This window comes from Arachis hypogaea, chromosome 3, assembly GCF_003086295.3.
Source record: "Arachis hypogaea cultivar Tifrunner chromosome 3, arahy.Tifrunner.gnm2.J5K5, whole genome shotgun sequence".
Classification (NCBI taxonomy): Eukaryota; Viridiplantae; Streptophyta; class Magnoliopsida; order Fabales; family Fabaceae; genus Arachis; species Arachis hypogaea.
In genome coordinates this window covers 9,601,544-9,627,189 of record NC_092038.1, presented here as the reverse complement: position 1 = coordinate 9,627,189, position 25,646 = coordinate 9,601,544, and the positions used below count along the sequence as shown (strand labels likewise).

The 25,646-nt window shown below is 30.8% G+C and overlaps 2 protein-coding genes across 5 annotated transcripts; one reads left to right on the top strand and one right to left on the bottom strand.

The window, feature by feature from the left end:
* Positions 1 to 7,754: 7,754 nt before the first annotated feature.
* On the top strand, positions 7,755 to 12,943 carry LOC112789379 (zinc finger CCCH domain-containing protein 53). Of its 4 annotated transcripts, none has more exons than XM_025831242.3 (9): positions 7,755 to 10,052; positions 10,131 to 10,310; positions 10,404 to 10,583; positions 10,702 to 10,790; positions 10,886 to 11,137; positions 11,229 to 11,400; positions 11,599 to 11,814; positions 11,924 to 12,013; positions 12,117 to 12,943. In XM_025831242.3, exons 1-8 carry the CDS (start codon positions 8,989 to 8,991, stop codon positions 11,985 to 11,987), a joined length of 2,217 nt encoding a protein of 738 aa, XP_025687027.1. In that variant the 5' UTR covers positions 7,755 to 8,988; the 3' UTR covers positions 11,988 to 12,013; positions 12,117 to 12,943. The 4 variants fall into 4 exon arrangements, with proteins under 4 accessions (XP_025687027.1, XP_072088443.1, XP_029151772.1 ...); XM_072232342.1 differs by having other exon boundaries at positions 7,763 to 10,052; positions 11,924 to 12,036; XM_029295939.2 differs by having other exon boundaries at positions 7,837 to 10,052; positions 10,404 to 10,589.
* A 4,948-nt stretch (positions 12,944 to 17,891) lies between these two features.
* Positions 17,892 to 24,481, bottom strand: LOC112789378 (putative calcium-transporting ATPase 11, plasma membrane-type). Its single transcript, XM_025831239.3, has 7 exons — positions 24,173 to 24,481; positions 22,152 to 22,206; positions 20,089 to 22,040; positions 19,819 to 19,977; positions 19,394 to 19,565; positions 19,014 to 19,309; positions 17,892 to 18,448 (listed from the first exon to the last, which is right to left on the bottom strand). Exons 1-7 carry the CDS (start codon positions 24,344 to 24,346, stop codon positions 18,134 to 18,136), a joined length of 3,123 nt encoding a protein of 1,040 aa, XP_025687024.1. The 5' UTR covers positions 24,347 to 24,481; the 3' UTR covers positions 17,892 to 18,133.
* Between the last annotated feature and the right edge of the window lie 1,165 nt (positions 24,482 to 25,646).

Below are 25,646 nucleotides of genomic sequence, written 5' to 3'. Positions count from 1 at the left end.
ATCTTACTTTTGTGCTTCAACTCTCTCAATTTCTTTCTTGCTTTATAGACCACATTTTCAAGAAAGAATTACATTTTTAACTCTCTTTTAAAATCTTCCCATGCAGCTATGTTACAAGTACCATTTTTTATGTCTACGCACTTTTTTCTCTACCATAAAGTAGCATTATCAGAAAGGTAGAGAGTTGCTGTGCGTATCTTTGTTACTTTTTTGACCACCCCGTGGCCTTCGAAGTACGTCTCCATTTGCCATAGGATGTTCTCCATTTCTCGAGCCTCCCTCACGTCCTTGAACTCCTTTGGCTCTGAGAGGTTAATCTTTGTCGTCTCCCTTATAATAGTTAGTTAAGATTTTGCCTCTTCAAACTAAACTTGAACTTCCTCAAAAAACTTCAAAGAATTCTCAAGTTTCTCTTCGATTTGGAGCATGCTTTCTTTGAAAGCATCTAGTTCTCCCAACACGTGAGACTCGAAGGTCTCCTTGTCATGTTCTACCTTTTAGAAGCGCTCATTCATAGATGATAGAACATTTTTTAACATAGAAGTCATACCCACAAACCACTTGTGCTCTCTCCCGAATCTTGTTTTGATGTCAAATTGTCACGGCCTTGGACACGCTCCTACGCTACCATGTTGACACTCGGACATACTCAACCTCTTGAGTTAAAACCAAGTCAGCCTAACTCTCAATACTTCGCAAGAAATCTAAGAATACAAAAGAAAAAAAGATTTGGTGAAAAGAATACTTTATTGCTCAAGTGTTTGTTACAAATGATTTAGGGTGTGTTTGGCAAACACGTTGGGGAGGAGAGAAGTCCGTTTGAGCTTTTTGAAAGTTTCACTTTGATGTTTGGCAATTTTTATCTTTGTGAACGCAGAATTAATTCTGCCTCTGAACCCACGTTTAGGAGAAGCTCAAATTTGTAGCTTCTGCGTTTCACGTTTCACGTTTCATGTCTAGGAGAAGCTAAAATATTTCTTTTTTACCAACCCTACCCTTCATTTTCTTCTATAAGAATGATACTAGTAACTATTATCTTCACAGTCATTCTTTGTAGTTCTTCCTACTTCTTCATAATTTTTTAGTTCCATTTTTTTCATCAAAATCGTTCAGATTTATTTCAATCACTAACAAATTGAAATTTTTTTATTTTTATTTGATTTTATTCATATGAATTTTATTTACGTTTTATGGTATTTTTTTTGTTCATATGATATATGTTGTTGGTTTTATGGAATTTTTATTATTTCTTATCTGTATAATTTTTTTTATTCTTTGATGTACTCTATTTTTGTTTTGTATTAATTCTGTTTATTTTTTATTCTGAATTTGTAAAATTTGTAATTGTAATTGTAATTATTATCTACTACGTTTATTATCAAAATTTTGAATAATATAAATTATGATCCTATAAAAAAGGACAAAATAAATAAAAAATTAATTATAAGTAAAAATAGAGTCATAAATAATAAAAATTTATAGTCTAAAATAATACTAAATTAAAGAGTACTGACGATACTAAAAAAAATTATAGAATATTTTCTTTTTGTGTGACATTATAAAATTTATAGTACTCTCTTTTATATTTTTATTTTTTATTGTATTTATTTTATTTATATGATAAATATTTTTTATATTATTTTTTATAGTATTCTGATTTTGCAGGTATATAAAATTGATGTTATTTTAGTAATTTTTTATCTAAAAGTGATTTTGAATAGTATAATCCAAACAACATTTATTTTACTATAATCAATTTTGATATAAAGATTACCAAACATAAATCACGTTAACCCAAACTAACTTATCATCAAAATCAATTTTACAAAATCAATTATATGCAAACTCTGGTTTATAAACTGTAATCCAAACACATACTTATACACCTAAACTCTAAGTGTGTGTTTGGATTACAGTTTGCAGGAGTTTGCATAGAATTGATTTTGCAAAATTGATTTTGATAAAAAGTAAGTTTGTGTTAACGTGATTTATGTTTGGCAATCTTTATATCAAAATTGATTATAGTAAAATAAATGTTGTTTGGATTATACTACTCAAAATCACTTTTAGATGAAAAATTACCAAAAGAGACATCAATTTAAATAATTTTTTTATATACATGCAAAATCAAAACGCTAACAAAAATAATATAAAAAATATTTATCATATAAATAAAATAAATACAATAAAAATAAAATATGAAAGAGAGTACTATAAATTTTATAATATAAAAAAATATTTTATATTTTTTTTAGTACGGTCAGTATTCTTTAGTTTAGTATTATTTTAGACTATAATCCATTTCCTTTGTTGTATCAACTATTTTTCATTATATATGACTCTATTGTTATTTATAATTAGTTTTTTATTTATTTTATCTTTTTTTTATAGGATCATAATTTATATCATAAAATTTGGATAATAAATATAGTATATAATAATTATAATTATAAATTTTACAAAATCAAAATAAAAAATAAAAAAATTAATACAAAATAAAAATAGAGTACATCAAAGAATAAAAAAATAATACAGATAAAAAATAAAAATTCTATAAAACTAACAACATATATCATATGAACAAAAAAATATAATAAAAGATAAATAAAATTCATATGAATAAAATCAAATAAAAAATAAAAAAATTTCATACACAATATAAATACAATGCAGGATGGAAAAAAAGAATTCATATACACAAAAAATAATAAAAATATCACAAAAATTAATAAAATATCTAAAAATTAGAGCACTATAAAAAAATCAACAATATTTGTCATATGAATAAAAGAAATACAATAAAATAAATAAAAAATCATATGAATAAAGCCAAACAAAAATAAAAAAGATTTCATAAAAAATATACATATAAAAAATAGTATAATAAATAATAAAAAAATTCATATAAAAATATAACATAAAAAATTAGAACACTACACTTTGTTAGTGATTGAAACAAATTTAAACCATTTTGATGAAAAAAATTAAAACTAAGAACCATGAAGAAATAGGAAGAACTACAAAAAACTACTGTGAAAGTAATCGTTACTGGTATCCTTTTTATAGAAAAAAAATGAAGGATGGGATTAGTTAAAAAGAAATAAATTTTTCACCTAATTTTCTAAGATAATCGGCCATAAAAATAAAACTTCTTTTTTTTTAACGTTTTTGCCAAACATACCCAAAGTCTCACTCCTATTGATAGCCATCCACCTCCTCAATTGATGGTTAGAATTAAATATAATTAACGATCCAAATTGATTATTTAAAACTTTTATTACAAATATTTATTCTCCCATATTTCTCTAAATACTTTTAGATTATTTTATATTACTTTCCATATTTTTATATACATTTACATTTTTTTTACAATATTTTATAACTTTTTAGAAATTTTAAATTTTTTTTAAAATTTTTTAAAATCTTTTAAAACATTCTCAAATATTCAAAAAATTGGAATAAATTTGGTAAATGTTTAGTTGAACAAAATCAAAAGTATTAATATCTACCAAGTCCTTCATTATAATTAAATTTTATTTTAATCTTTTTATTAATTTAAATACAATTGGTTCTTTTACTTAATTTATACCTCTTAATGGTCTTTGGTATTAATTTTTTTTAAGGAAGGGAATATATGTTAAGAAATAAATTTGAAAATAGAAATGTTACCTAAAAAATGATTATTACTAATAGACACCATAAAATAATTATTATTAATATAATGATTATACTTAAAAATAATTAAATAATTAAATTTATTTTATTAAAATATTAAAAGTAATAATCTGATTGAATCTTCAAAAGATACTACGATATTTTAGTGTTTAACAAATTTTAATTATTAAACTAGTCTTTTAAATTTTTATTTTGTCATCCAAATTAAATTAGTCTCTAACATCATATTATTCATCTATATGCGGGGATTAATTTAAGAATTTTAAGAATTTTTAAAGAGTTATATTTTTTTATTGAATAACAATAATTTTAAAAATAAAGATTATTTGATTGTTATCACTATTTTTTTGTTAGAAAAATGTTAAAGGATTAATACAATTTATTATTATTTTTAATTATTAATTTATTTTTTTAATTTAATAATTTAATAATATATTTTTTATTTATATTTTTAAATATGAATAATTAATTGCTGATTAAAAATAAAAAAATTTACTAATTATGAAGTATTTTTGATTAGTAATATAGTAGCTTTAAATATGGAGAGAGAAAAGACAGGAAGGGAGGGTGTTGATTGTGGCATTGACTACTCTGTCCTTGGAAGAAAGACACATGATGAGGCAATCAAGAGAGCGTGCTGACCACTCTCCAATGAATGGTGATTGATAATAACGTGAATGGTAGGGTCCACACACTACGCTGATTAGCTTGGAGCGTGAACACTACACTCCTTCACCGCGAGTGTTCTATTCAGAGAACAAAGAGCGTGTCAGAGATTAGGGGTGGGGAGGGGGCAAAGGCCAAGCCAAGTGAAGTCTATATATTTTGCAATTTTGTATCTCAAACATAGATCTAGATCCCCTCAAACAACCACCACTAATATTATATTATATTATATTAGACTTTTTGTTGCATATTTAATTTTTTATTTTAATTGATTTTTATAAATTGTGATTGTATATTATTTAATCATTTTTACATATTTATATTTTCATCTTAATAAATATAATATAATATAATATAAAATTATTATTTAAAATACTGATTAAAAAATTAAGAGGCATTGGTATTATTGAGAATAACAAAATTTGACCTAATTTGATTTATTCTAACATATTTGGATTAAATTTTTAATTATTGATTGAGGTTTAAAACGGGTACTAAAGAGTATTTGATAGTATTTATTTCAATATGAAATAAGTGTAAAAGATAGTTGTTTTTTCTCATATATCAGTATATGTTTCGTATTCGCTTCGAACATACATAAATAAATGTTTAAAATGAATGATCAGATTTAATAAATTAAACTTTGATGAATTTGATTTCTTTTAAGATTATTTATAATTTATAATGTATACATAATCTTTTTAGTACTTTATATTTTGCTTTTATATACCATGGATTATATCTTAGGATAAATTATGAAAAATGCTTAAATTATTTTGTTACTAACAAAAATATTTTTAAATTTTTACAAAAATATCTTCAAATTATTTAAAAAAATTATAAAATACAAACTTGTGAACTAAGATATTCTACATTAATAAAAAAGGTTAATGGTAATGTAATAAACATAATTTTTTATGTAATAAATAAGTCTCTAACATTGACAAGTGAGGTATATCACACTTTTTTTATTAGTGGAACATGTTTTTTTTTATCACAAATGAGTATTTTTGGTATATTTTTAAATTATTTAAAAATATTTTCATCAATAATAAAATTTAAAAATATTTTTATTCGCACAAAGATAATTGGAGTATATAGTTTATCCTATATTTTATACAAAAAAATGTTATTAAAAAAAGATAAAAAATTGATGTTTGAATACAAGACTGTAAAATACCTATGTATAAATTTAAAGTGATAAATAAAATACCTATGGATAATGAGACAGACAAATAATTAATATTTGGAACGGATGTTGATATTAAAATATACATTCTATTCTATTCTATTGTCCTCTCTAAATATTGTTTATAACGTCTTTACTTCAATGGCTTATATATAAATAATGAAATAAAATCCTTTATCTTTGTAATATATATATATATTCTAATTTTGTAAAAACCAAAAGTTTATTTATATTTTTTATTATAAAAATGTTTAAGATTAGAATTTTATTAATAAAAATCTTTAGAATATTAGTTACAAACACTATAACAAAAGTAAAATATGATGTAGGTATATTTATACTTTAACAACATTTTATAATTAGAAAAACTAGACTGTAATTTAAACATGTACGATATAATATAAAATGTAAAATACCATATATATTTACACCAAATTTATTCCAAACCATTCGATCTAAATCTAAATATAAATGGTAAACCAATGTAGTATCTTATCATGTATCATTTTTTTGGTGACTGTCTTATCATGTATCCTATATTCACAAATAGTATACACAGGCCTTAATATTTTCTTAGCAATTAGCCCCACATATTGCGACAAGACAAAATGTGAAAAGAGAAATATTTTTCAAATATCTACTCTCTCATATTTTGTTATACTACTCGTTATAGTTTTTTTTTCCAATAAAATATATATGTTTTTTTGTTTTAGTTTTTATAAATATTTCTTTTAGTTTTAGTTTAATTATATTTGAAAGTTATCTATTCTAATTTTTGTTATTAATTTATTCCACTAAATACTGACATATCAAATTGAATGCTGATATAATATATCTTAGTTATAAAAAAATTTTTGTTTATTACCTTAGATTTTTTTTATTTTATTCTCTTAATTTTTTGTTCGTCTTTTATTTTTTTGATTTAATATATTATGTAATTATTTGATTTTTTTAATGTCTTTTTTTAGGAGCAATGAACCTAAAATGTTTCTAATTGATAAATCTAAGCTCATATATTAAAACAAGCTAAACAAACAAATTATCATAAATTAAAGTATATCTTGCCGAAAAAAGTGCTTGTTTATGTGGTCTTATCATGAATTCTCATTCCATTAACGTGATTAGTCCAATTAAGAGAGTTGTTGAACTTAGTCATTAAACTACAACTATAGTTAAGAGCAATAATTTGACATACTTACATTACATTAGGAAAAGTATGAATAAAACATAGTTATCAAAGAGTTTAAGACATTAAATGAAGTTAAATAGTAACAGCTGGTTTTGATATATTATTTCTTATTTTTAAAACATGTTATCTTTAGTATTTTTCTTCTTTTCAATTAATCATCCTACTAATAATTTAAAGGTTTAATTATTCTGTTGATTCTTATAATTTTGCGAAATTTTTAATTAGGTCTTTATATTTTTTTCTTTTAATTGGATCCCTGCACCAATTTTTTTTTTCAATTGAGTTTTTATACTTTTTTTTCTTTTTATTTAAGTCCCTGTACCAAATTTTTTTAGTTAGATCCCTATATAATTAAGCCAATTACTATTACAACGGATCTAATTGAAAAAAAAAAGTATAGGACCTACTTGAAAATTTCGCAAAACTATAGAAATCAATAAAATAATTAAATCTAATTTAAATAGTGATAAACTCAATTGAACTTATATTTGAATAAATTCTCAAGAAATAATAACCCAACTCTTTTATTCACTTCCTTATTGGTTGTGTAAGGATGTACTTACTGAAATTGAATTTGATGAATTATTCGGTAACAGTTATTTTAAAATTTAGAAAATATCAAATTATTTCAAGATTTTATGAAATTTTACATAATTAATTTGTAGGATGGAATTGTTGTAATTTTTTTTAGATATTAACCAAACTTTGATGTAATACTCAGTTATTAAATTTTAAAATATTTTTTAGAATTTTAAAAACGAGACAATACGTTTCCAAAATTTTAAAAAATACTATAAAAATTTAAAAATTGAGTACTACACAAAAATTTAATTAATACCTAAAAAAATTAGCTTGGAATTATATCAATTTTTAACAATTAAATTGATAAATAAATTCATAATTTATATAAGAAAATTTTGACATGGGATAACAAAATTGAGAGAGTAACAAAAATAACAGAGTAAACTAGATAAAAAAAAATTACCTGATTTAGTTAGTGTGTATTGAATAATAAAAGAATTGATGAATTCGGTTATTTTTGTGGGGGTTATTGAAAGAAGTAAGAGAAGGTATATTTTTTTCTCCAAATACAAGGAGACAGGAGCACACGCACGGCGTCTCGCGCTTGTTGGTTGTTGTTGATGATGTTGTTGTTGTCCTAGTCGTCCTTTGCCTTTTACCATGCTCTCAAAGGACACTCACTCACTCACAAGCTTTGAGGATTGAAGAAGGGGCATCGAGGGGAAATTCACATTCATGGTGATTGTTGTTGTTTCTGCAACAACTGCACCCATCTTCTGCATACTGCAACTGTTACTGCAACTGCATCAACTTGTTTGCATTTGCATCTGTCACCAGGTTTTAAATAAGGCGGTGGTTTGGCTTTTCTAGTAATATTAATCACTCTCTTTGACCACCCCACTCTCAATCTTTGAACTAATAATCTCACCCTTCATCTCTCTTCATTTCAAGGTTCAAACACAACACTAGTCCCTATATATATTTATACCCTTTATTGGGTAAGGCCTTACTCTTATATTTCGTATTCAATTTGGAAAAAAGGGGGGATTTTGATTGACATTTAGTTTTGGATTTAGAAGGAGCTTATTAATTGTAATATAATGATTTAAATAATAATAAATAAAAATGGAAAAAAAGGGTAACTTGTTTTGTTTTTGTTTTTTTGTTTATTTTGTTGTCTGCAACTTTAGCACTCATTACTTCTTTATAGAGAAATTCAACCACCATGTTATGTCCCTCTCTCTATCTCTCCCTCTTTTATTAATCAAAGGGTAAACTGTAATCACCTTCTTCCTCCTTCTCCATATTAATCAACCACACGAGAATACTCCTTTTTAACACTTCACTTTTTCCCCCTTCTCTACTACTACTTACTACTTCTTCATCTTCATCATCATCTTCCTCTCTCTCTCTCTCTTTTCTCTCTCTCTTTTTCTTCTTTAACTTAGCTTTTTTTTCTTCCCTCTCTCTTTGTGTGCCTCTTTTTGCAGGAAGAATATGAGAAAGAAACACACTGTGCCACCACTCATCTCAACTTGGTAGGTAGCTCTTGTGTGTGGTTGAGAAAGAAACTTTACTTGTAATAGAGAGAGAGAGAAGGGGGGAAAGAGAAAGAGAGAGAAAGAGAGAGAGAGTGTTACATACACACGCACGCACATAAAAATTGGATTTTTAGAAGTGGGGTGAGTTGAAAGTTTGTCTTTGTGGAAGAAAGTAGCAATCTTTTTCCCTTGTTTGCTGGTTTGCCATGGATGGTTACGAAGCAACTAGGATAGTGTTCTCAAGGATCCAAAGCATGGACCCTGAAAACGCTTCAAAAATCATGGGTCTGCTTCTGATTCAAGACCATGGTGAGAAGGAGATGATTAGGTTAGCATTTGGACCAGAAGCTTTACTTCACTCTGTGATTTCCAAAGCTAGAAAAGACTTGGGTTTACCTTCAAACTCTCCTCCTACACCTTCAACTCCACCATCTCCATCACCTTTTCTTTCAGCTTCTACCAACCCGGTTAACATTTCAAGGCAGAACTCAACTTCTTCTTCTTCAAGGCTTGGTAGTGGGATGAACCTTCCACCTGCTCTAACCATACCAAACCCTTCTTCTTCTTCAGCTTCTTGGGCTGCCATGTCTGACCTTCAAAACCCTGAGGACTTGATGAGTCCTAACAACTTGGTTGTTGGTTCTTCTTCCACAACTTCATCTTCTCTACCCTTTTATGCAAATGGAGGGTCAGATCCAATTGATGAGTACCAGTTACAGGACCAGCTTTCATTCTTGAACGATGGTTCTCCAAATTCTACTCTTGCTGCGGCTGCTTGTGGTGGTTCACACCATAACAAGAGCCATGATTTGTTCTACCCTCACTCAGACATGGCTTCTAGTCCTACTGGTGCTGGTGACCCCTCTTTGTTCCCTTCTTATGGCTGGGGAGGGCCTCTTCATAGGAGAAGTTGTTCAGTGAATGATGCATGTTTGGCTTCGGAGGATCCCAATTCCGGGTTTGGTTGGAAGCCTTGTCTTTACTTTGCTAGAGGGTACTGCAAGAATGGCACTAGCTGCAGGTTCCTCCATGGTGGTGGACTTGGAGAAGCTGATGGTGCTGCTGCTGCTGCTGCAATGGTTGGTTCTCCAAGCAAGATTGAGATGATGGAGCAGTGTCATGAACTTCTCAGATCTAAAACTGCTCAGCAACAAAGATTTGCTGCTGCTTCTCAACTCATGGCATCTTCAAGCTTTCCTTACTCTTCAAAGTGCATGAATTTCCTCTTACAGCAGCAGCAGCAGCAGCAGCAGCAAAATGATACTCAAAGGTGAGGTTTTAATTTCTCATGTACTCAAGTTCTCAAACAAGTTGAATTCTAATAATGGTTTGCATAATTTGCTAATAGGGCTGCGGCTGCGGCTTTGATGATGAGCGAGGACTTGCACAAATTCGGAAGATCGAGGCTTGAAAGGAGTGACTTCTCTTTGAACAGCCCTGGCATGGTCAACCCAGCTTCCAGGCAGATCTATTTGACTTTCCCAGCTGACAGCACTTTTAGAGAGGAAGATGTTTCCAACTACTTCAGGTTCTTCTTTGTTGCTACTTAGCTTACTCTTTTTAAACTTCAAATTTGGTATACTCACTTCATGACTTATCTTTTTGTTGTTGAAACTTGAAGCATTTATGGGCCAGTTCAAGATGTGAGAATCCCATACCAGCAGAAGCGCATGTTCGGATTTGTTACATTCGTTTATCCGGAGACAGTGAAGCTCATTCTCTCGAAAGGGAACCCTCATTTTGTGTGTGATGCAAGAGTGCTTGTTAAGCCTTACAAGGAGAAGGGCAAAGTTCCAGACAAGTACAGGCACCTACTCATTCTTCTATAGTCTTTTCTTCTTGTCTTTTTTTTTTCTTTCTTTAATTCTTTCTTAATTGTCTCACACAATAATGCTTTGAATTTGAATTTGATTTTGTAGGAAGCAACAGCAACAGGTAGATAGGGATTTTTCACCTTGTGGCACTCCTACTGGACTAGATGCTAGAGACCAATATGATCTCCAACTAGGTAGATTCATAATGCATTCATATATATAACTTTCTTTTGGTATTTGTAATCTAGATTATTAGTCCTTAATTGGCAAAAATTTGTTGTGTTTTTAGGAGGGAGAATGTTCTACAACACTCAAGACATGCTTTGGAGGAGGAAGATGGAGGAGCAGGCTGATTTGCAGCAAGCTCTTGAGCTCCAAAGTAGGAGGTTGATGGGTCTGCAGCTCCTTGACATCAAGAAGCAGCACCATCATCGAGCCCTCTCCGCCGGAAGTCCGATACCATCCCCAACACACTCTCCTAACATGTTCAACCAAACTCTTGTTCATCATTCGTTTCACGGCACCCCGGATTCGCCGGAGGGTATGTATATGTGCACACACGACACAATGCCGTTGCTTGCAGCTACAAATTTGTTTATGTACACATATTTATGCTGTTTTAATTGTTACAGAGAATGGATCAGCTTCTGCTCCAAGTAGCACGGCACCGGTTTCGGTTATTGGTCAACAGACAGTCAACATATCTGTTGGCAAGGAAGTTGGAACCAATAATGGAGAGAATGGATATAGTGATGGCAATGGCAAGCAAAGTTCAAGTCATGAAGACAGTGATCTACAAGAATGGTATAGAATTTTATTCTCATTTAGAATAATTACCAAAAGGGTACTACAAGAATAGCAAAAAGGCCTTTATTTTCTTTTTTGCATCAAATTCCCTCTTTTAGTCCATGCACAAAAATTTTGTGCATTTATTCAGGTCTTCCCTTTTTTATTTATTATTTAATTAAAGTAGTTAAATATTATTGTATGAATAAAATGCAGTTTGGAGCATAATCTCCCTGATAGCCCTTTTGCTTCACCTACAAAAGCTGCTGTTGGGGATTACATGGCTGCCTTCAACAATGGACCTAATGAGGCCATTGATGCAGATCCCTCAGCTTCTTCTGCCAACTCCAAATTTGGAACTAGCTCTCTACTTCCATCAGCATCTGCTCTTGACATGGGTTCATTCAAATCCTTTAACTGCCAAATACCTAGGTACTCAACTACTGATGTTACATTTATTTAAGCCATGAATTTCAGTAACCATTAATAAAGTTTTGAACTTTGGAATATGATTTCATCTGGGTTTGTTTTGAAACTTTAGGTTCTCTTCTGGCCATGGAACTATTGGGATGTTAGCCGGGACCGGCGGCGCCATCGGCATTTAGTACCCCGTTCCCCCGAGTATTTTCGGGTATTAACTTCGGACCCTTTTATGTAAGACCAAGTTCTTGATTTGGAGATTACTTTGTTGAATTTAAGTAATCTTTTATATGGTTCCAAATATGATTTTGCAGGAAGAGAAGAAACACAAAAACAAATCTTGTAGAGAATCACCAGCACCGTGGCCATCACCATCAATCATCAATACTATACTACTTACTACCATACAAAATGCATACGTAAAAAGCAGTTTCAGTAAAGGAAAGTGGGGCATGTGTTCCTTCTTTTCTTTTGGTAGCATTATTGTACCATTTTCTTTTCTTTTCTTCTTTTTCATTTCTGTAGTAAGCTGAACCACAGGTCTAAAAAAAATAACACAGTTAAAAAAAAAAGGAATCAAGAGTCTCCAATGTGTAGTAGTGTAACTCCTGGCAGTGTAATTTTCTTCTTTTATCTTTTATTCCCCTCCCTTTATCATTGGAGGATGATGTAGTAGTTATTAGAAGATATCCTCTTTAGTGTCCTATGTTGCCATCACAGGTAAAATTTCTAAATTCTAAGTCCTTATATTAATGTACAGCTGAAGCATAACTCAGTAAGAAAGAAAAGAGAGCATGCATGCAAATTAAAGTTGGAGTTTGTATAACTACAAGGCTGATTGATTCAAATCCCACCTACCCCATGATGGGAAATTTGAGTTTCAAGGCCAGGAGTGAGTGAGTGAGAAAAAAAAGGAACATGTATAATTTGTTAATCTTATTATATTAGTAGCTGGGAAGGGTGTTTTTTTTTTTAAGTTCCAATATTTCTGTTGCAGATTTTATGTTTGTACTTGTATCACTGCTCTACTTAGTTGTTACACAGAGTTATGAAACCCCTCCTTAGATTACCAGAAGACAAAGAAAAGAGAAAGATTTTAGAAAAAAAAAAGGAAGAATGAATCAAAAGTGAGTTTCTTTAATTTTTAGAGCTTAATTTGTTTTCTTATTTTTGTTTTTGCCTCTTTCTAGTTATTCTCTCTTTCTCTCTCTGTCTTTAATCATTTTGATTTCTTAAAGATGAGAATTTGTCTCTTTGTTCCTCCAATTATTCAAGCTCAACATGTGTATAGCTCATTTGGGAGATATTCTTATAAAGAGATTTTGGCATTACAAATATATGAAATTATCTAACGAATATTATCACTAGAGGAGTATTTAACTATTAACCACCTTATTTTTATTGCTTACTCACTTTGTACTTAAAAGGTGTAATTTTGAGTTTGTTACACAATAAATACAAAACTACCATGATAACTAATGATTTAAAAATAAGGGGTTTGAATTTGAACAAAAAAACAATGGTGGTGTAATCAGAAATTTTTGCCATTATTGGAGGGGGGGAAAGAAGGGTGTGGGGCCCAGAAGAAGGGCACAAGATCACATGGGGGTGTTGCTGACACTGCAAGTGGGCCATTTAACATTTATATATTGCCAGGTTGTGAATGGGTCCTACCCACCAGCACCTACCCATGTGAGTGATGCCACTTTCTCTCACTATATCTATATAAAAATCTATAGATACAGCATTAGTTAATCTCTCTCCTTGACAGGAAAGGACATACATACACAGATCTAAAAGTAGGGGTAGATGCCCACACGTATGACAAAAGTGGCCAGTTTTACTGGGGAATCTTTTGGGCTCTGTGGTCTTGTGACTCTCTCATAACATCAAAATTATCACATAGTCATAGTAATAGTACAAACACTTGTTTTTCTTACTTACTTACTGTGCCCTTTTCTCTCTCTCTCTCTCTTATTTCATTTACCATGTTTAAAAATCTATATTTATGTGTGAAGTTTTTAATAGTTCTAGGTGATGTATTGTGTAGGGTTAAGGGGTTTTGAAAAGAGGAGTGGCACCACCTAGTGGATAAGCACAAGCCGTCATGTTAGTTGGTTTGTCTTGACAAGTTGGTGTGTGTTTGGCTCCATTTTTTTTTAGAAGAATCACTTTTTGTAAAAATTACTTTAACTTGTTGAATTATGTTGAGTTTGGTTTGAATGTTTTTTTTTTGAGTTTGAGAAGGGTTTTTGTTTGGTTGAAACAAAGTAATTATTTTTCAAAATTAAGAGTGAGACTCGAATCCGTAATCTCTAGGTGTGTATGAAATGACAATGTCATTTGAGTTATAGTTCATTGGTATAAGATAATTTATATGTATTAGTTTAAATTACTGAAATAAGTAATTTTAGTACATGATATCTGCTTTAATAATTTAAAAGAAAGATTTAAAAAAAAAGACGTATGTAAAATTTACACTTTAAGTTCGAAAGAGATTATTAGGCTCTAAGAATTACATAGTTTATCACTTTAAGTATCAACATTAGGTTTCCCAATTTGACCTTGGGCTATATAATAATAATAATAATAGAGGGAAACTTAGGTTAGACTATTTAAAATACAAAGTTACAAGCCAAACAAGATCAAATTTTCATAACGAAGCAGAAACTTAGCTGATAACTAAATTGATTCAATTATATTGAGGATCATGTCATAACCATGCAAGACTATTTTACCCTCAATGGTGGTGATTGGTAACATGTGACTAGAAGCAGTGACTTTGGTGAATCCCAGGTTCGAGTTTTCTTGGGAGTTAACGAACTGATGAATTGTGGTTTTGGGGACTAAGTTGTGTGTGCATAAATAAATGATATTAATCTTGTTCCCGATTTTGACGAAGACATGTTTTCACATGTCATGGCCTTGTTATGTGGCATGTGTTACATTTGTTAGTTCTAAATTCTAATGGCTTAGAATTCTAGAAAACATGGGACAGTGTTTTTTTTTTTATATATACTCAAATGTTTTTGGAAATTTTTTTACTAATAATCATACAAAACTGATATTTTAAGACTAAAATTTCAGTCATTATATATTTATATATAAATATACGTATTAATTAATTTTTTATATACACATAATATTATCATCGATAATTGTGCTCAGTAACTAAGTAATCATCATAGAGACAAAATTTTGGTTCTCTTCACCTAGTTTTTAAGATTTGTAACTCTAATCTTGTCTTGCAAAATAAAGTAGCACGACATAACTAGGTTAAAAAAAAGTTTGTCCATTTTCATATAATTGATGCATGTTAATGGCTTGCCATCTACATCACGTTTGATAAAAAGGAAAGAGATTTTTTTATATATTTTGTGAGTGATAAATTTAAAAAGCTGAGTTAAATCTTGAAGTCAAAAGAAACAGTTTTAATGTTTTATTGACATTTTTTGTTATATATATGCATGATTTTGGGGATAGGGGATACAGCTTATATATATCGTGGCTTCTTTTTTGTCATGTAGTAATAATATTTAATATTTAATTTTGAAGATAGTGACCACTGATCTTTTTTTTTTCTCCTTTTCTTTTTCTTAAAAAAGTCATTAATAGCCCATATTTTCTGTGTCTATGACATTAGACTTTATGTGTACCGAACAAAAAGAAAAATCTTTGGTAGATTGAAATCTCGGAAAGGGAAGAATGGCATGAATAAACCTGAAAAGGGAATTGATAACTAAACAAAAACAATTGCAATTTGCAATAAAGTAGTTACATCACCATCTCATAGTAATAATTATTCATTATAAAATATTAAATTGAGAAATAAAAGGTGTCTATATAGTCCAATAGCTCTAACAAGTGTTTTGTAGCAAGAATATGATAGGATCTACATTCCATATGTTGTTATTGTCTTATTAATAAGATATATGATCATTTGGTATTAGTTTAGTAGCATTGGTTGAAAATTGATCGCTAAAATCGGTCGCTAATAGTTACCGATTGAAATTAGTCGCTATTTTTAAATTATCGACTAAAGTTTTAGCGACCATTATAATCGGTCGCTATTCCGATAATTTTTTGTAGTGTGAAAATTATTTAATGAAATCAGTAAATAGAATGAAGGTGATTGGAAAAAAGAATGAAGTGGTGAAAAAAAGAGGGATTGGTGGAAGGTCAAAGATATTATATGGAATGTGCATAACATAATAACATGAACATGATAATGTTGGCATATAGTTTTGCAAGAATATTGGGGTGTGCATGTTATAAATAGATAGACAAATTTAAATTGCACATGGACACACGTAAACATGTCAGCACTTATATACAACCACTATTCCAAAGTGTATGTTGAGGATAAAGAAGAAAGAATGTGCCATGCTAACACCACATAACACACATCATACTTCTTCTTTTAGAATCAAAACCCAACAACTGAGTTGGTCAAAAGGATTCAGTTCTATCAAGGTTTTGAGTTACTTATTATAATGCAAAATTTTATAACAATTTACTTCATAAATTCATTGAAATCAGAGCTTTTCATCTTCTGAATAATATAAACATTTTACATTGATAATCTTTATAAATAATAAGTATATCCGTTAGCAAAACTTATATCAATTCTACCAATATTTAACAGCTCAATTGCTTTGTTTGCACTAAAAGACAACCTCGTGTTGAAAATATAAATGTCGTTGACAACACTTAAAAAGTTTCACACAAACACCCCCCCCCCCAAAAAAAAACTATATCTTGTTGAAAAAAAAAAAAGCTCAGTTATTATTATTCATGCTAAAAAAGTAGAAGAATCTGCTAAATTATTTTGTTAGTAGTATATGGATGGTCGGTTGGAAGTTGAGATTGATGAAGACAAATTTTTGGAGAAAAATACAAATCTTATTATTATTATTTTTATGAAACAAAAATAAGAATATTAGCTGAAGGCTGAAGTTGTCCGAGTTCTCACACATAAAATAGTAATTACTCTGAGTCTTACATTTCTTCAAATCAATTAATGAAACTATACTTGATATATACGTCAAATAATTAATTTAGGACAATACAATAGGAAGGTATGTATGCTTTGAAACATGGAGCTTTTCTTTAAAGATGAAATTTCTTTCTTGTCTCACGAGGAATCGCCATATCTTTTAAGCTTATAAATATTCTTCACACAACGAACCACGTGTTTCCAAATATGTCTAAATCCTTGCAAAAAGATTAAAATAAATAAATTCATTTACATACAACTCAAGCGAGTCATCAGACATGCATGTTTTTTTTTTAAGTAAATATTTTTTTATCTTTGAAATATATCAAAAATTTTAAAAAATCTTTTAAATTTTATTTTGTTTCTCTAAATTTTTTTGTTTGCATCAAATATACTCATAATAGCTAAATTTTCAGAAAAATTACGATAATCTAGCAATAATACATGACAACTATATCTACTTTATTTATTTGAAGATTGTTCTTGTAAAATTATTACTAATTAATCATAATTTTTTTTAAAAAATTAACTACCAAAAATATATTTAATGCAAATCGTAAATTTTTTGAATAAAATTAAAATAAAATAAAATTTAAAAATATTTTTTTAAGCTTTTATTAAACTCTAAAATAAAAAATATATTTTATCCTTTTAAAAAATAGTGCATGTTGTTAAACAGTAACAAGTCGCCTTGGAAATCATGCTAAAAGCTGAGTTATGTAAAATCCTAAACTTTTGTAGTTATAGTTGTTACACTACAATACAAAAATAATAAAATACTATAGTAATCTCTAACAATGTTAAACTAACTAATGATTATTCTTAACTAACGAGTAATGAGTTTATTAACTCAGTTGAAGACATCAAGCACGAGAAAAAAAAAAATAATGGCAGAAAGGACAAAAATAACAATTGAAAAAAAGATAGAGTAATAAGTATTCAAGTTGAGCTCTTTTACTTCCAAAAAAAAAAATCAATTTCAAATTCGGCCGAATAACTATGCAAAAATATCCAAGGGCTTTCACTCCTTCATTCAAAAAAGGAACTAAAAAACTATAAATATTTTTTTATGAACAAAAAAAGAGCCTATTAACCTTAAACCCCTAATAAATAATAATTTCAGTCCAATACAAAGTTTACTACAAAATTACAGAACCATGGATTTTTTTTTTCCCTTTCATTTCTTATAAACTTCCGAAAGTAATGGCTACCCTAATAAAAAAGAATGAGAGTGCACCCAAAAAAATTGGAATTGGGATGGAGAGAAATGCGCAAGAGGAATTTATGATATATCTTCATTATGAAAGCTTATAATGAAGATCATAGTGTGATGGTTCATGCCATGTCAGGTCCACTTGGTAGCTGCTCGTAGCCATCATGAGAAGCAGGTTGATAATGGGAGTCAGTGGTACCAACAGGAATGCATTTTAGGACAACAGCTATCACTAAACTAACCGCACCAATTAACACGCTGAATAACCACAAGTCCTTACTCAGTGGCACTGTTTGTGCAAATGTTCCTAAAAACTCAACTATTACCACTTGAAATGTTACTGTTGATGCTATCACCACAAGGAATACCCAGCTGCTCAACATGCCTCTTACAACATTTATCTTTTCCATGTCACGGCTATTTATCTCGTTGAACACCTATTCATTTCAAATATACATATTATTTATGTAATAATATGGGTGTATTCAACCACATCATTTAATGAACGCAAGCAAAACAATGTAATATGTCAACTCTCTATCTGTTAAAAGTGTATTATACTTAGTAACTTTTGCAAGATTAAGATTACATGACAGGTGGTTAGTTCTATTATATTGTGAGATGTTAGATGGCTCGGTCAAACATATCAAACCATCTAACAGTTTATAATATCATCTTCAGATAAAAATGTTTTTTTGGAAATTACCACCTATATGAGATTCGACAATTTTATATTTTGTAAAATGGTGATACTAACATGTCTTATAAACATGTCATTAACATTCCCTTTATGTGGATGAATGTAGGTATCACAAATCAAGGGGTGTCATCTTTAATGTAACCTAATTTTAAGAGACTTTTGAAACTTGGCCAAAAAAAGTAACAACATTTTTACCATAAAAATAGTTTTGATAAAAGCTTAAGACAATTGTAGACACATTTACTACACATAAGCTTAGGGAAAGAAATTTGAATGCAAAAGTAAGTTGACTGATATGGTACCTGGCAAAATACAAAGGCGTTGAATATGACAGTATTGAGTAGGGTAGAATCAGAATCACTGAGCTTGAGAATCTGCTTGCCGCGAAATTTGAGTAGCAACAGGACAATAGTTTGATAAATACTCTGACCAATTATGTTCCTCCACATGACAGGGGTTATGAATTTGGTGTCCTTTCCAATAGGTGGCCTCTTCATGAGTCCACCATGGGGAGGTTCAGTAGCCAATGCCAATGCGCCAAGTGTGTCCATGATCATGTTCACCCAAAGCATTTGAACAGCGGTAAGAGGAGCAGAGCCTGATAGATTTTGTATTGAGATTAGGAAGCATGACTATGACCTTGAAAGTGATTGAAAATTGAAAATAATATTATGTGTAATACCTGAGACACATGCTGAAACAAAATTTAGCATGAGAGCTACAACGTTGACTGTTAATTGGAACTGAACAAACTTTTGTATGTTTATATAAACAGAACGACCCCATTTGGCAACATTCACTATGGTGGCAAAGTTGTCGTCCATTACAATCACATCCGCATTCTCTTTTGCAACCTACAGAACATGGAGGTTTACATGCTTAGCACAATAGCATGCAATGGAGCATGTAATGAATTCACACATTTATCTAGCATGGAATAATTAATGATGAAATATACTATCTGTTGGTAAATTTTTTAATAAAGTACCCAGATACAATTATATTCAGATTCATTAATCCAATGATATACCAAAAAGTTAGGTAAAAAGGAACTGAGGAAGTACAATGGAAGTAATCCATGATATATAGATTGTGTGCATGACAAACCTCTGTCCCTGCAATACCCATGGCGAGTCCAATATCAGCCTCATGTAATGCTGGAGCATCATTGGTCCCATCACCTGTCACTGCCACAACTTCATTAAAATCATTCCTCAAATGGGTTACTAATTTGTGCTTGTCAAGAGGCAGGGACCTAGCCATCACCTATACAAATAAAGCAAACAAATTTTTTAGGGTTACCATGTTTGCTAAACATTAAAAAAGTAGCTATGGAACATATAAATAAGAGAATCAAGATGTGGAATTGGAATGAACCTGGAGTTTTGGTATGATCTCCTCCAACTCCTGCTGGCTTTTATTCCTGAATTCTGGTCCCTCAATAGCAATTCCATCTGTCAAGATGCCACATTCTTTAGCAATGGCTTTAGCAGTGTTTATGTTATCACCAGTTACCATTCTAACATTGATTCCAGCTTCTAAACAAGTCTTCACAGCTTCTTTAACTCCAGGTCTCACTGGATCCTTGATTCCAATAATTGCTACGAATGTGTAGTTATCCTCAGGAATGCCATTACTTTCAGAAGAAGATCCTTCCATATCCTTGAAGGCAATGCCGAGTGTTCTCAGAGCCTCACAAGCAAAACCATCTATTACTTCTATGATGCTCTTTCTCTGTTCTTCATTCAAATCCACCACTTTCCCATCTGCATTAATAACCTTGTTACAATTCTTGAGAACTATTTCTGATGCTCCTTTACAAAATGCTCTAGACTTGTTGATGGTGCCATCAGGAAGGGCCACAAGCACAGACATCTTTTTTTTCTCAGAATTGAAAGGCTCAACCTTCATTATCTTGTACTTGTCATTGTAAGATTTAGAATCACCTCCCAACATCAATCCGCATTCCAACAATGCCGTTTCCGTGGGAGTTCCCATGACCTTGTTCTTACCATCTTCCCCTTTGACAATCTCAGAGCCTGTGTTCTGAAATATAGACTGCAGAAAGAGATCAAATATCTCTTCAGGAACAAAATTCTTCAAGACACTCTCACCATCACCCTTTTTTATTGCCTTAGTTTGTTCACATATCCATAACTTGTCAACAACCATGTGATTTGTCGTCAAGGTTCCTGTCTTATCCGTGCAGATACAGCCGGCCGAGCCCATCGTTTCGCATGCCGAAAGGTGCCTTACAAGTGCCTTATCATTCATAAGTTTCTTCATTGCAAACGCAAGGCTTAGTGTGACTGCCAAAGGAAGTCCCTCAGGAACTGCCACAACAATTATGATCACAGCAGTGGCAAAGAAATTGAGAAGCTTTGATGCATCATCCATGGACCAATGAGCAATCTCATGATGTTTTACTTTCTCCAACAAGTACCTTCCAGTCAAAACCAGGAATGTTAGGACTGCAAAACCAAGTCCTATCTTTCCTATAATTGTGGCAACACCATTGAGCTTGACCTGAAGTGGTGTCTCGTCATCACCTCCTTCATTCAAAGTATCCATCAGTTTTCCCCATTCAGTTCTCATACCAACAGAAGTCACTAGCATCTTTGCAGAACCATCTTGAACGGATGTCCCTGATAGAAGAAAAGGCTTCTCATGATCAACATGCACTGCTTCACTCTCACCAGATAAGCTTGATTCATCAATCAACAAGCTGAAACCTGATATGAAAATTCCATCTGCAGGGATTACATCTCCTATTGAAAGATGAACTATGTCTCCCACCACAAGTTCATAAATCGAAACCTTCTGTCTTTTACCCTCTCTTGTGACTTGGATTCTGACATTCTTCTTTTCTTTATCCAAATCTTTGAATTGCAAACTCTGTCTGTAGTCACTGATTGAAGTGACAAATACCACTAACAGAATGCAAAGTATAATTCCAACTCCATCATACATACCTTTTGGAAAACCTTCCGTTGATATTCCAACACCTACTGAAATCACAGCACAGACAATGAGGATCATGAGTGTCAAGTCTTGCATTGCATCCCAAACAAACATCCAGAAGCTTCTTTGCGGCTTCTCTGTGTACTGATTACAACCGAAGATCTTCTGTCTGTGTGAAATATCTTGTGAATGAATACCATCTTGAAGAGACACACAAACACGCTTAGCTAAACCTTCAACTCCTTCATTGCGCTCCAAAGATTTGGTGTCATGGGAATGAACAATTTCCGCTAATTCATCTGGCTCAATTCCAAAACCCGCTTCTTGTACCTCTTTGGAGAGCATGTACTCAGAACTACGGTTTCCAGCTGTGTGAGAATTTGGAAAAACAAAATAGTAAGTAACAGAAGAAGGGGGAATTTGTGTTGGTGACATGAGAAAAAGACGAGTGAATAATGGGATTCAAAAAATGCAAATACCGCTAATGAATTGCAATGCTGCTTTTTGCACATAGAGAGCCACCCTGACCTTTTCCTGTGGTCAAATATAGTTGAGGCATAAGCATGGTGTGATAAGAGAGACGGATAATAAATGCATTTCATGCAACGTTAATCAGAAAGAGTTAGGAAGCACGTGGAAATGAATACTATTTCTAGCTACAAACATTCTGCTTACGCCACCAAGATCATAATATAGTATTTTCTTGTTCAAGAATAAGCACAGTGATGACAGACAAATTAATATTATTACACCATTAATGAAACAACCAAAAGTGTAGATATATGTATGATACCATTATTGGAAATTAAAGGGGAAAAAAAGGGAAACATAGGTGAACCAATTCTGTTCATATGAAATTTTCCAAAATAGAAGTGTCACAGGCAGAGCATATAGGAGCATTTTCGCTATCATCATGGCAAAGTAAATGTTTGATATCATTTGTGAATTGCTCGGACAAAGATCATGATAGCATGTTATTAAACTAATAAAAGTTTCATTCTGTATTTTTACTGAAAATTGGACTTTTTTAAGAAAAAAAAATTTCTAACTATGCAAAGTTTGATCGTGATCTTCACTCTTCAGCACCATGTGATCTAGGTCCAGGACAAACTATTGACGTGACTCTTAACAAATAAACAAAGATGGAATAGCAAAATTATTGCTTTGGTTGACCGGTGGGTATATGAAAATCCATGGCTACTCCTATAGGATGTAAATGATCTCTACCTTCTTGTTTTTCCATGTCTATAGCAATATAACTATAATTATTCTGTTAATTCTGCTTTACTATGACAGAATCATTAGCTGATTAGCATACACAAGAGGAAACCTTTGTATACAAGGTTTATGGACACTACTTTGACATTGAAAGCATAACGATAACTGAGATTTAGTTACTATAACTGTACTATTGTGGTTTCCAATAAATTTTATCTTTCTGCCATAAGAAAATGTTACTTGCAGAAGAAGTTCTGTGAAACAGATCAACTGGGAAAGTATTGCAGAAAAGAAGAAAACGACTCAAAGGTAGTGCTATACCTCGTATCTATTCTGACATAATTACAGCATATAAGGGGTTAAGTGTGGTCCATAGTCACGGGCCCATGGATAACATAAAATACAGGCACAATCATAGCCAAGTTTAAGGAGAAAACTTATTAATCAAGGATAATCTTGGATATAACAGTACATTAAGGTAGAATTTCCCACAATATCCTCCTAATTCAATAAGCCAATGACTAATCTGTTGCAAACAACTCTAGTTAACAGTATATCGCTACAATGAGTTGCTGCATATGCAAAACAGAATTTAAACTACTACCGCTATTTGTAGCTGACCAATGAACCAATCCAAATTAGTTGGTAGAAACATATATTTTAACATGAAAAATGTTTCAAAAAATCATTGTAATTAATCTAAGCAAAAATAGCCATTCAAATAATTTTTTTGTTTTAAATCCATTCATAATTACGTTTGCATGAAAAAAAATGGTTTGGTATTTATAAAACACTTAAATAAATTATGCTCATGGCATCACTAATTAATATAGTAACATTTTGTGTAGAGCCTAGCTACCATAATTTTATATGTTAAGCTAAAATGTCAATCAGATAGTAACTAAGGTTGAAACAATTCGTTGAACTAGTTCATTATTTGAAATTCGTCCATAATTAATTATAGTAGAAAAAAACAGATCAGAAACTGGAAGCTGAAATACTAAGTAGAAATTGTTAAACTAGAAATGGTTTAAGTCGAGAGAGAAGAACTAAATAGCTAGCTTCATTTGCACGCTAGGAAAATCAAACTCGGAATGAAAACAAAATTAAAAAGTAAAAAAAATCGCAGTTAGGTTTTCTTTGTGGCGCGCGCTATTTGATTTTTATTGAGTGTTAAAATTGGATCGAGAAGTGTTGAGAGGAAAAAGAAAAACGAAGGAAGGAAAGAACGAAGAAAAAAGAGAAGAATAATAATAATAATGCAGGGAAGTAATTGAGGAACCTGACTCTTCTTGCGCTTCTGTTCGGCTTCGGCGCGTTGGGCGAGATTGGCGACCATACGGAATCGGCGGCGGGGGTTCTTGACGACGGCGACGGCGGACCTCCATCGGCGGAGGGCGTCGGAGGTAGGGCGCTTGGGCTGAACGTAAAAGTTGTCTCTGAGGTACCTCTCCATTGTTACTGATCACTGATCAAACCATGCAAATTATTTTGTTTTGCTATAACATTCAAACACAAAAGAAAGATGAGGAAACTTTCAAACATCGCCGAAGATAGCGGGAACTAGATTGCACTGGCAAATGGCAATCACAAATAAGGGTAAACATGGAAATTCAAATATATATGGGTAGTGCTAGGGAGTCAATGGTTTAAGTATACAATGTGTACAATGGACTATTGAGTTATAAAATAAACATTACCTATATTTTTATACCATGCCATGATACCACTCATCCCAAAAGCTTCAACAGATGGAAAAAGGTAACATTAATGATTATATCTCTAATACTTCGTAAATCTCTATTGTACACATTGTACAAACATTCCATTGGCTCCCTATATTTTCTCTCTATATATATATATATTGGTGAAAATAGTCGACTTCACGTGAAGTTGATATCTAAAAACCGTTAGATGAAAATTTAGTCAAATCAATCAAATCATCTAATGACTCTCGGGTATCAACTCCACGTAAAGTCGAATTCACTATAATTTCCATCATATATATTTATCCGAGTTAAGAGTGAGACTCGACCCAAACTTAAAATTCAAATATTAAGGAAGGAAGTTTCTTCCATTCCATGCATTTTCCTTTCAATTTTTCTGAATGTACATTTATTTTAAATTTTAGCGTGATTTTTCAAAGGTTCTATTATGAAGTTGTCTTCTTTTGAAAGACTACGTACTTCTTTGGTGCCTTGATAGAAAAATATTTTTTTAATGAAAAAAGTTTTAATTTTTATTTTTTATTGTATTTATTAAATTTTTAATAATAAAAGTCAAAACATTAAAAAATTTTAAAAGTTATTTCTTTAAGAAGTTATAATTTACTCATTTTTTAAAATATTTTTAGGCATTATTGCGTGCCAATCGGTTGTAGAACCTGGTACTTAACTAATATTAAAAACTTACATAATAAATAAACAACAAAGTATTTTTTATATTATTGTACACAAATAAAATTGATAAGTAAAAATATTTTTTTTATGAGAGATTTAAACATAAAATTTTTTTATTTTTTTTAAATAAAAAATTTTTAAAAATATTTTTTTAAAAAAACTCACCTAAATAAGTCTTATAAATGAAAATAATAAATACAATGTGTATATTAACGTATTTTTAATGTGTATGTTAATTATTAAATTACTAGCTTCTAGTTTATTAAATAACATAGGTCTTCATGTCAAATTCTCATGTTAGAAATAAACTAATAAGTTTGTCAATCCAGTTCTATCATCATTTGAAAACCACGTAAA

Coding starts and splice junctions, on each gene's coding strand:
- LOC112789379 (XM_029295939.2), top strand. CDS start 8,989: ATGGATGGTTACGAAGCAACTAGGATAGTGTTCTCAAGGATCCAAAGC. Junction 10,791..10,885: donor CCAATATGATCTCCAACTAG/GTAGATTCATAA, acceptor TTGTGTTTTTAG/GAGGGAGAATGTTCTACAAC. Junction 11,138..11,228: donor CACCCCGGATTCGCCGGAGG/GTATGTATATGT, acceptor TAATTGTTACAG/AGAATGGATCAGCTTCTGCT.
- LOC112789378 (XM_025831239.3), bottom strand. CDS start 24,346: ATGGAGAGGTACCTCAGAGACAACTTTTACGTTCAGCCCAAGCGCCCT. Junction 22,041..22,151: donor AGCATTGCAATTCATTAGCG/GTATTTGCATTT, acceptor ATTCTCACACAG/CTGGAAACCGTAGTTCTGAG. Junction 19,566..19,818: donor TGGGTATTGCAGGGACAGAG/GTTTGTCATGCA, acceptor CATGTTCTGTAG/GTTGCAAAAGAGAATGCGGA.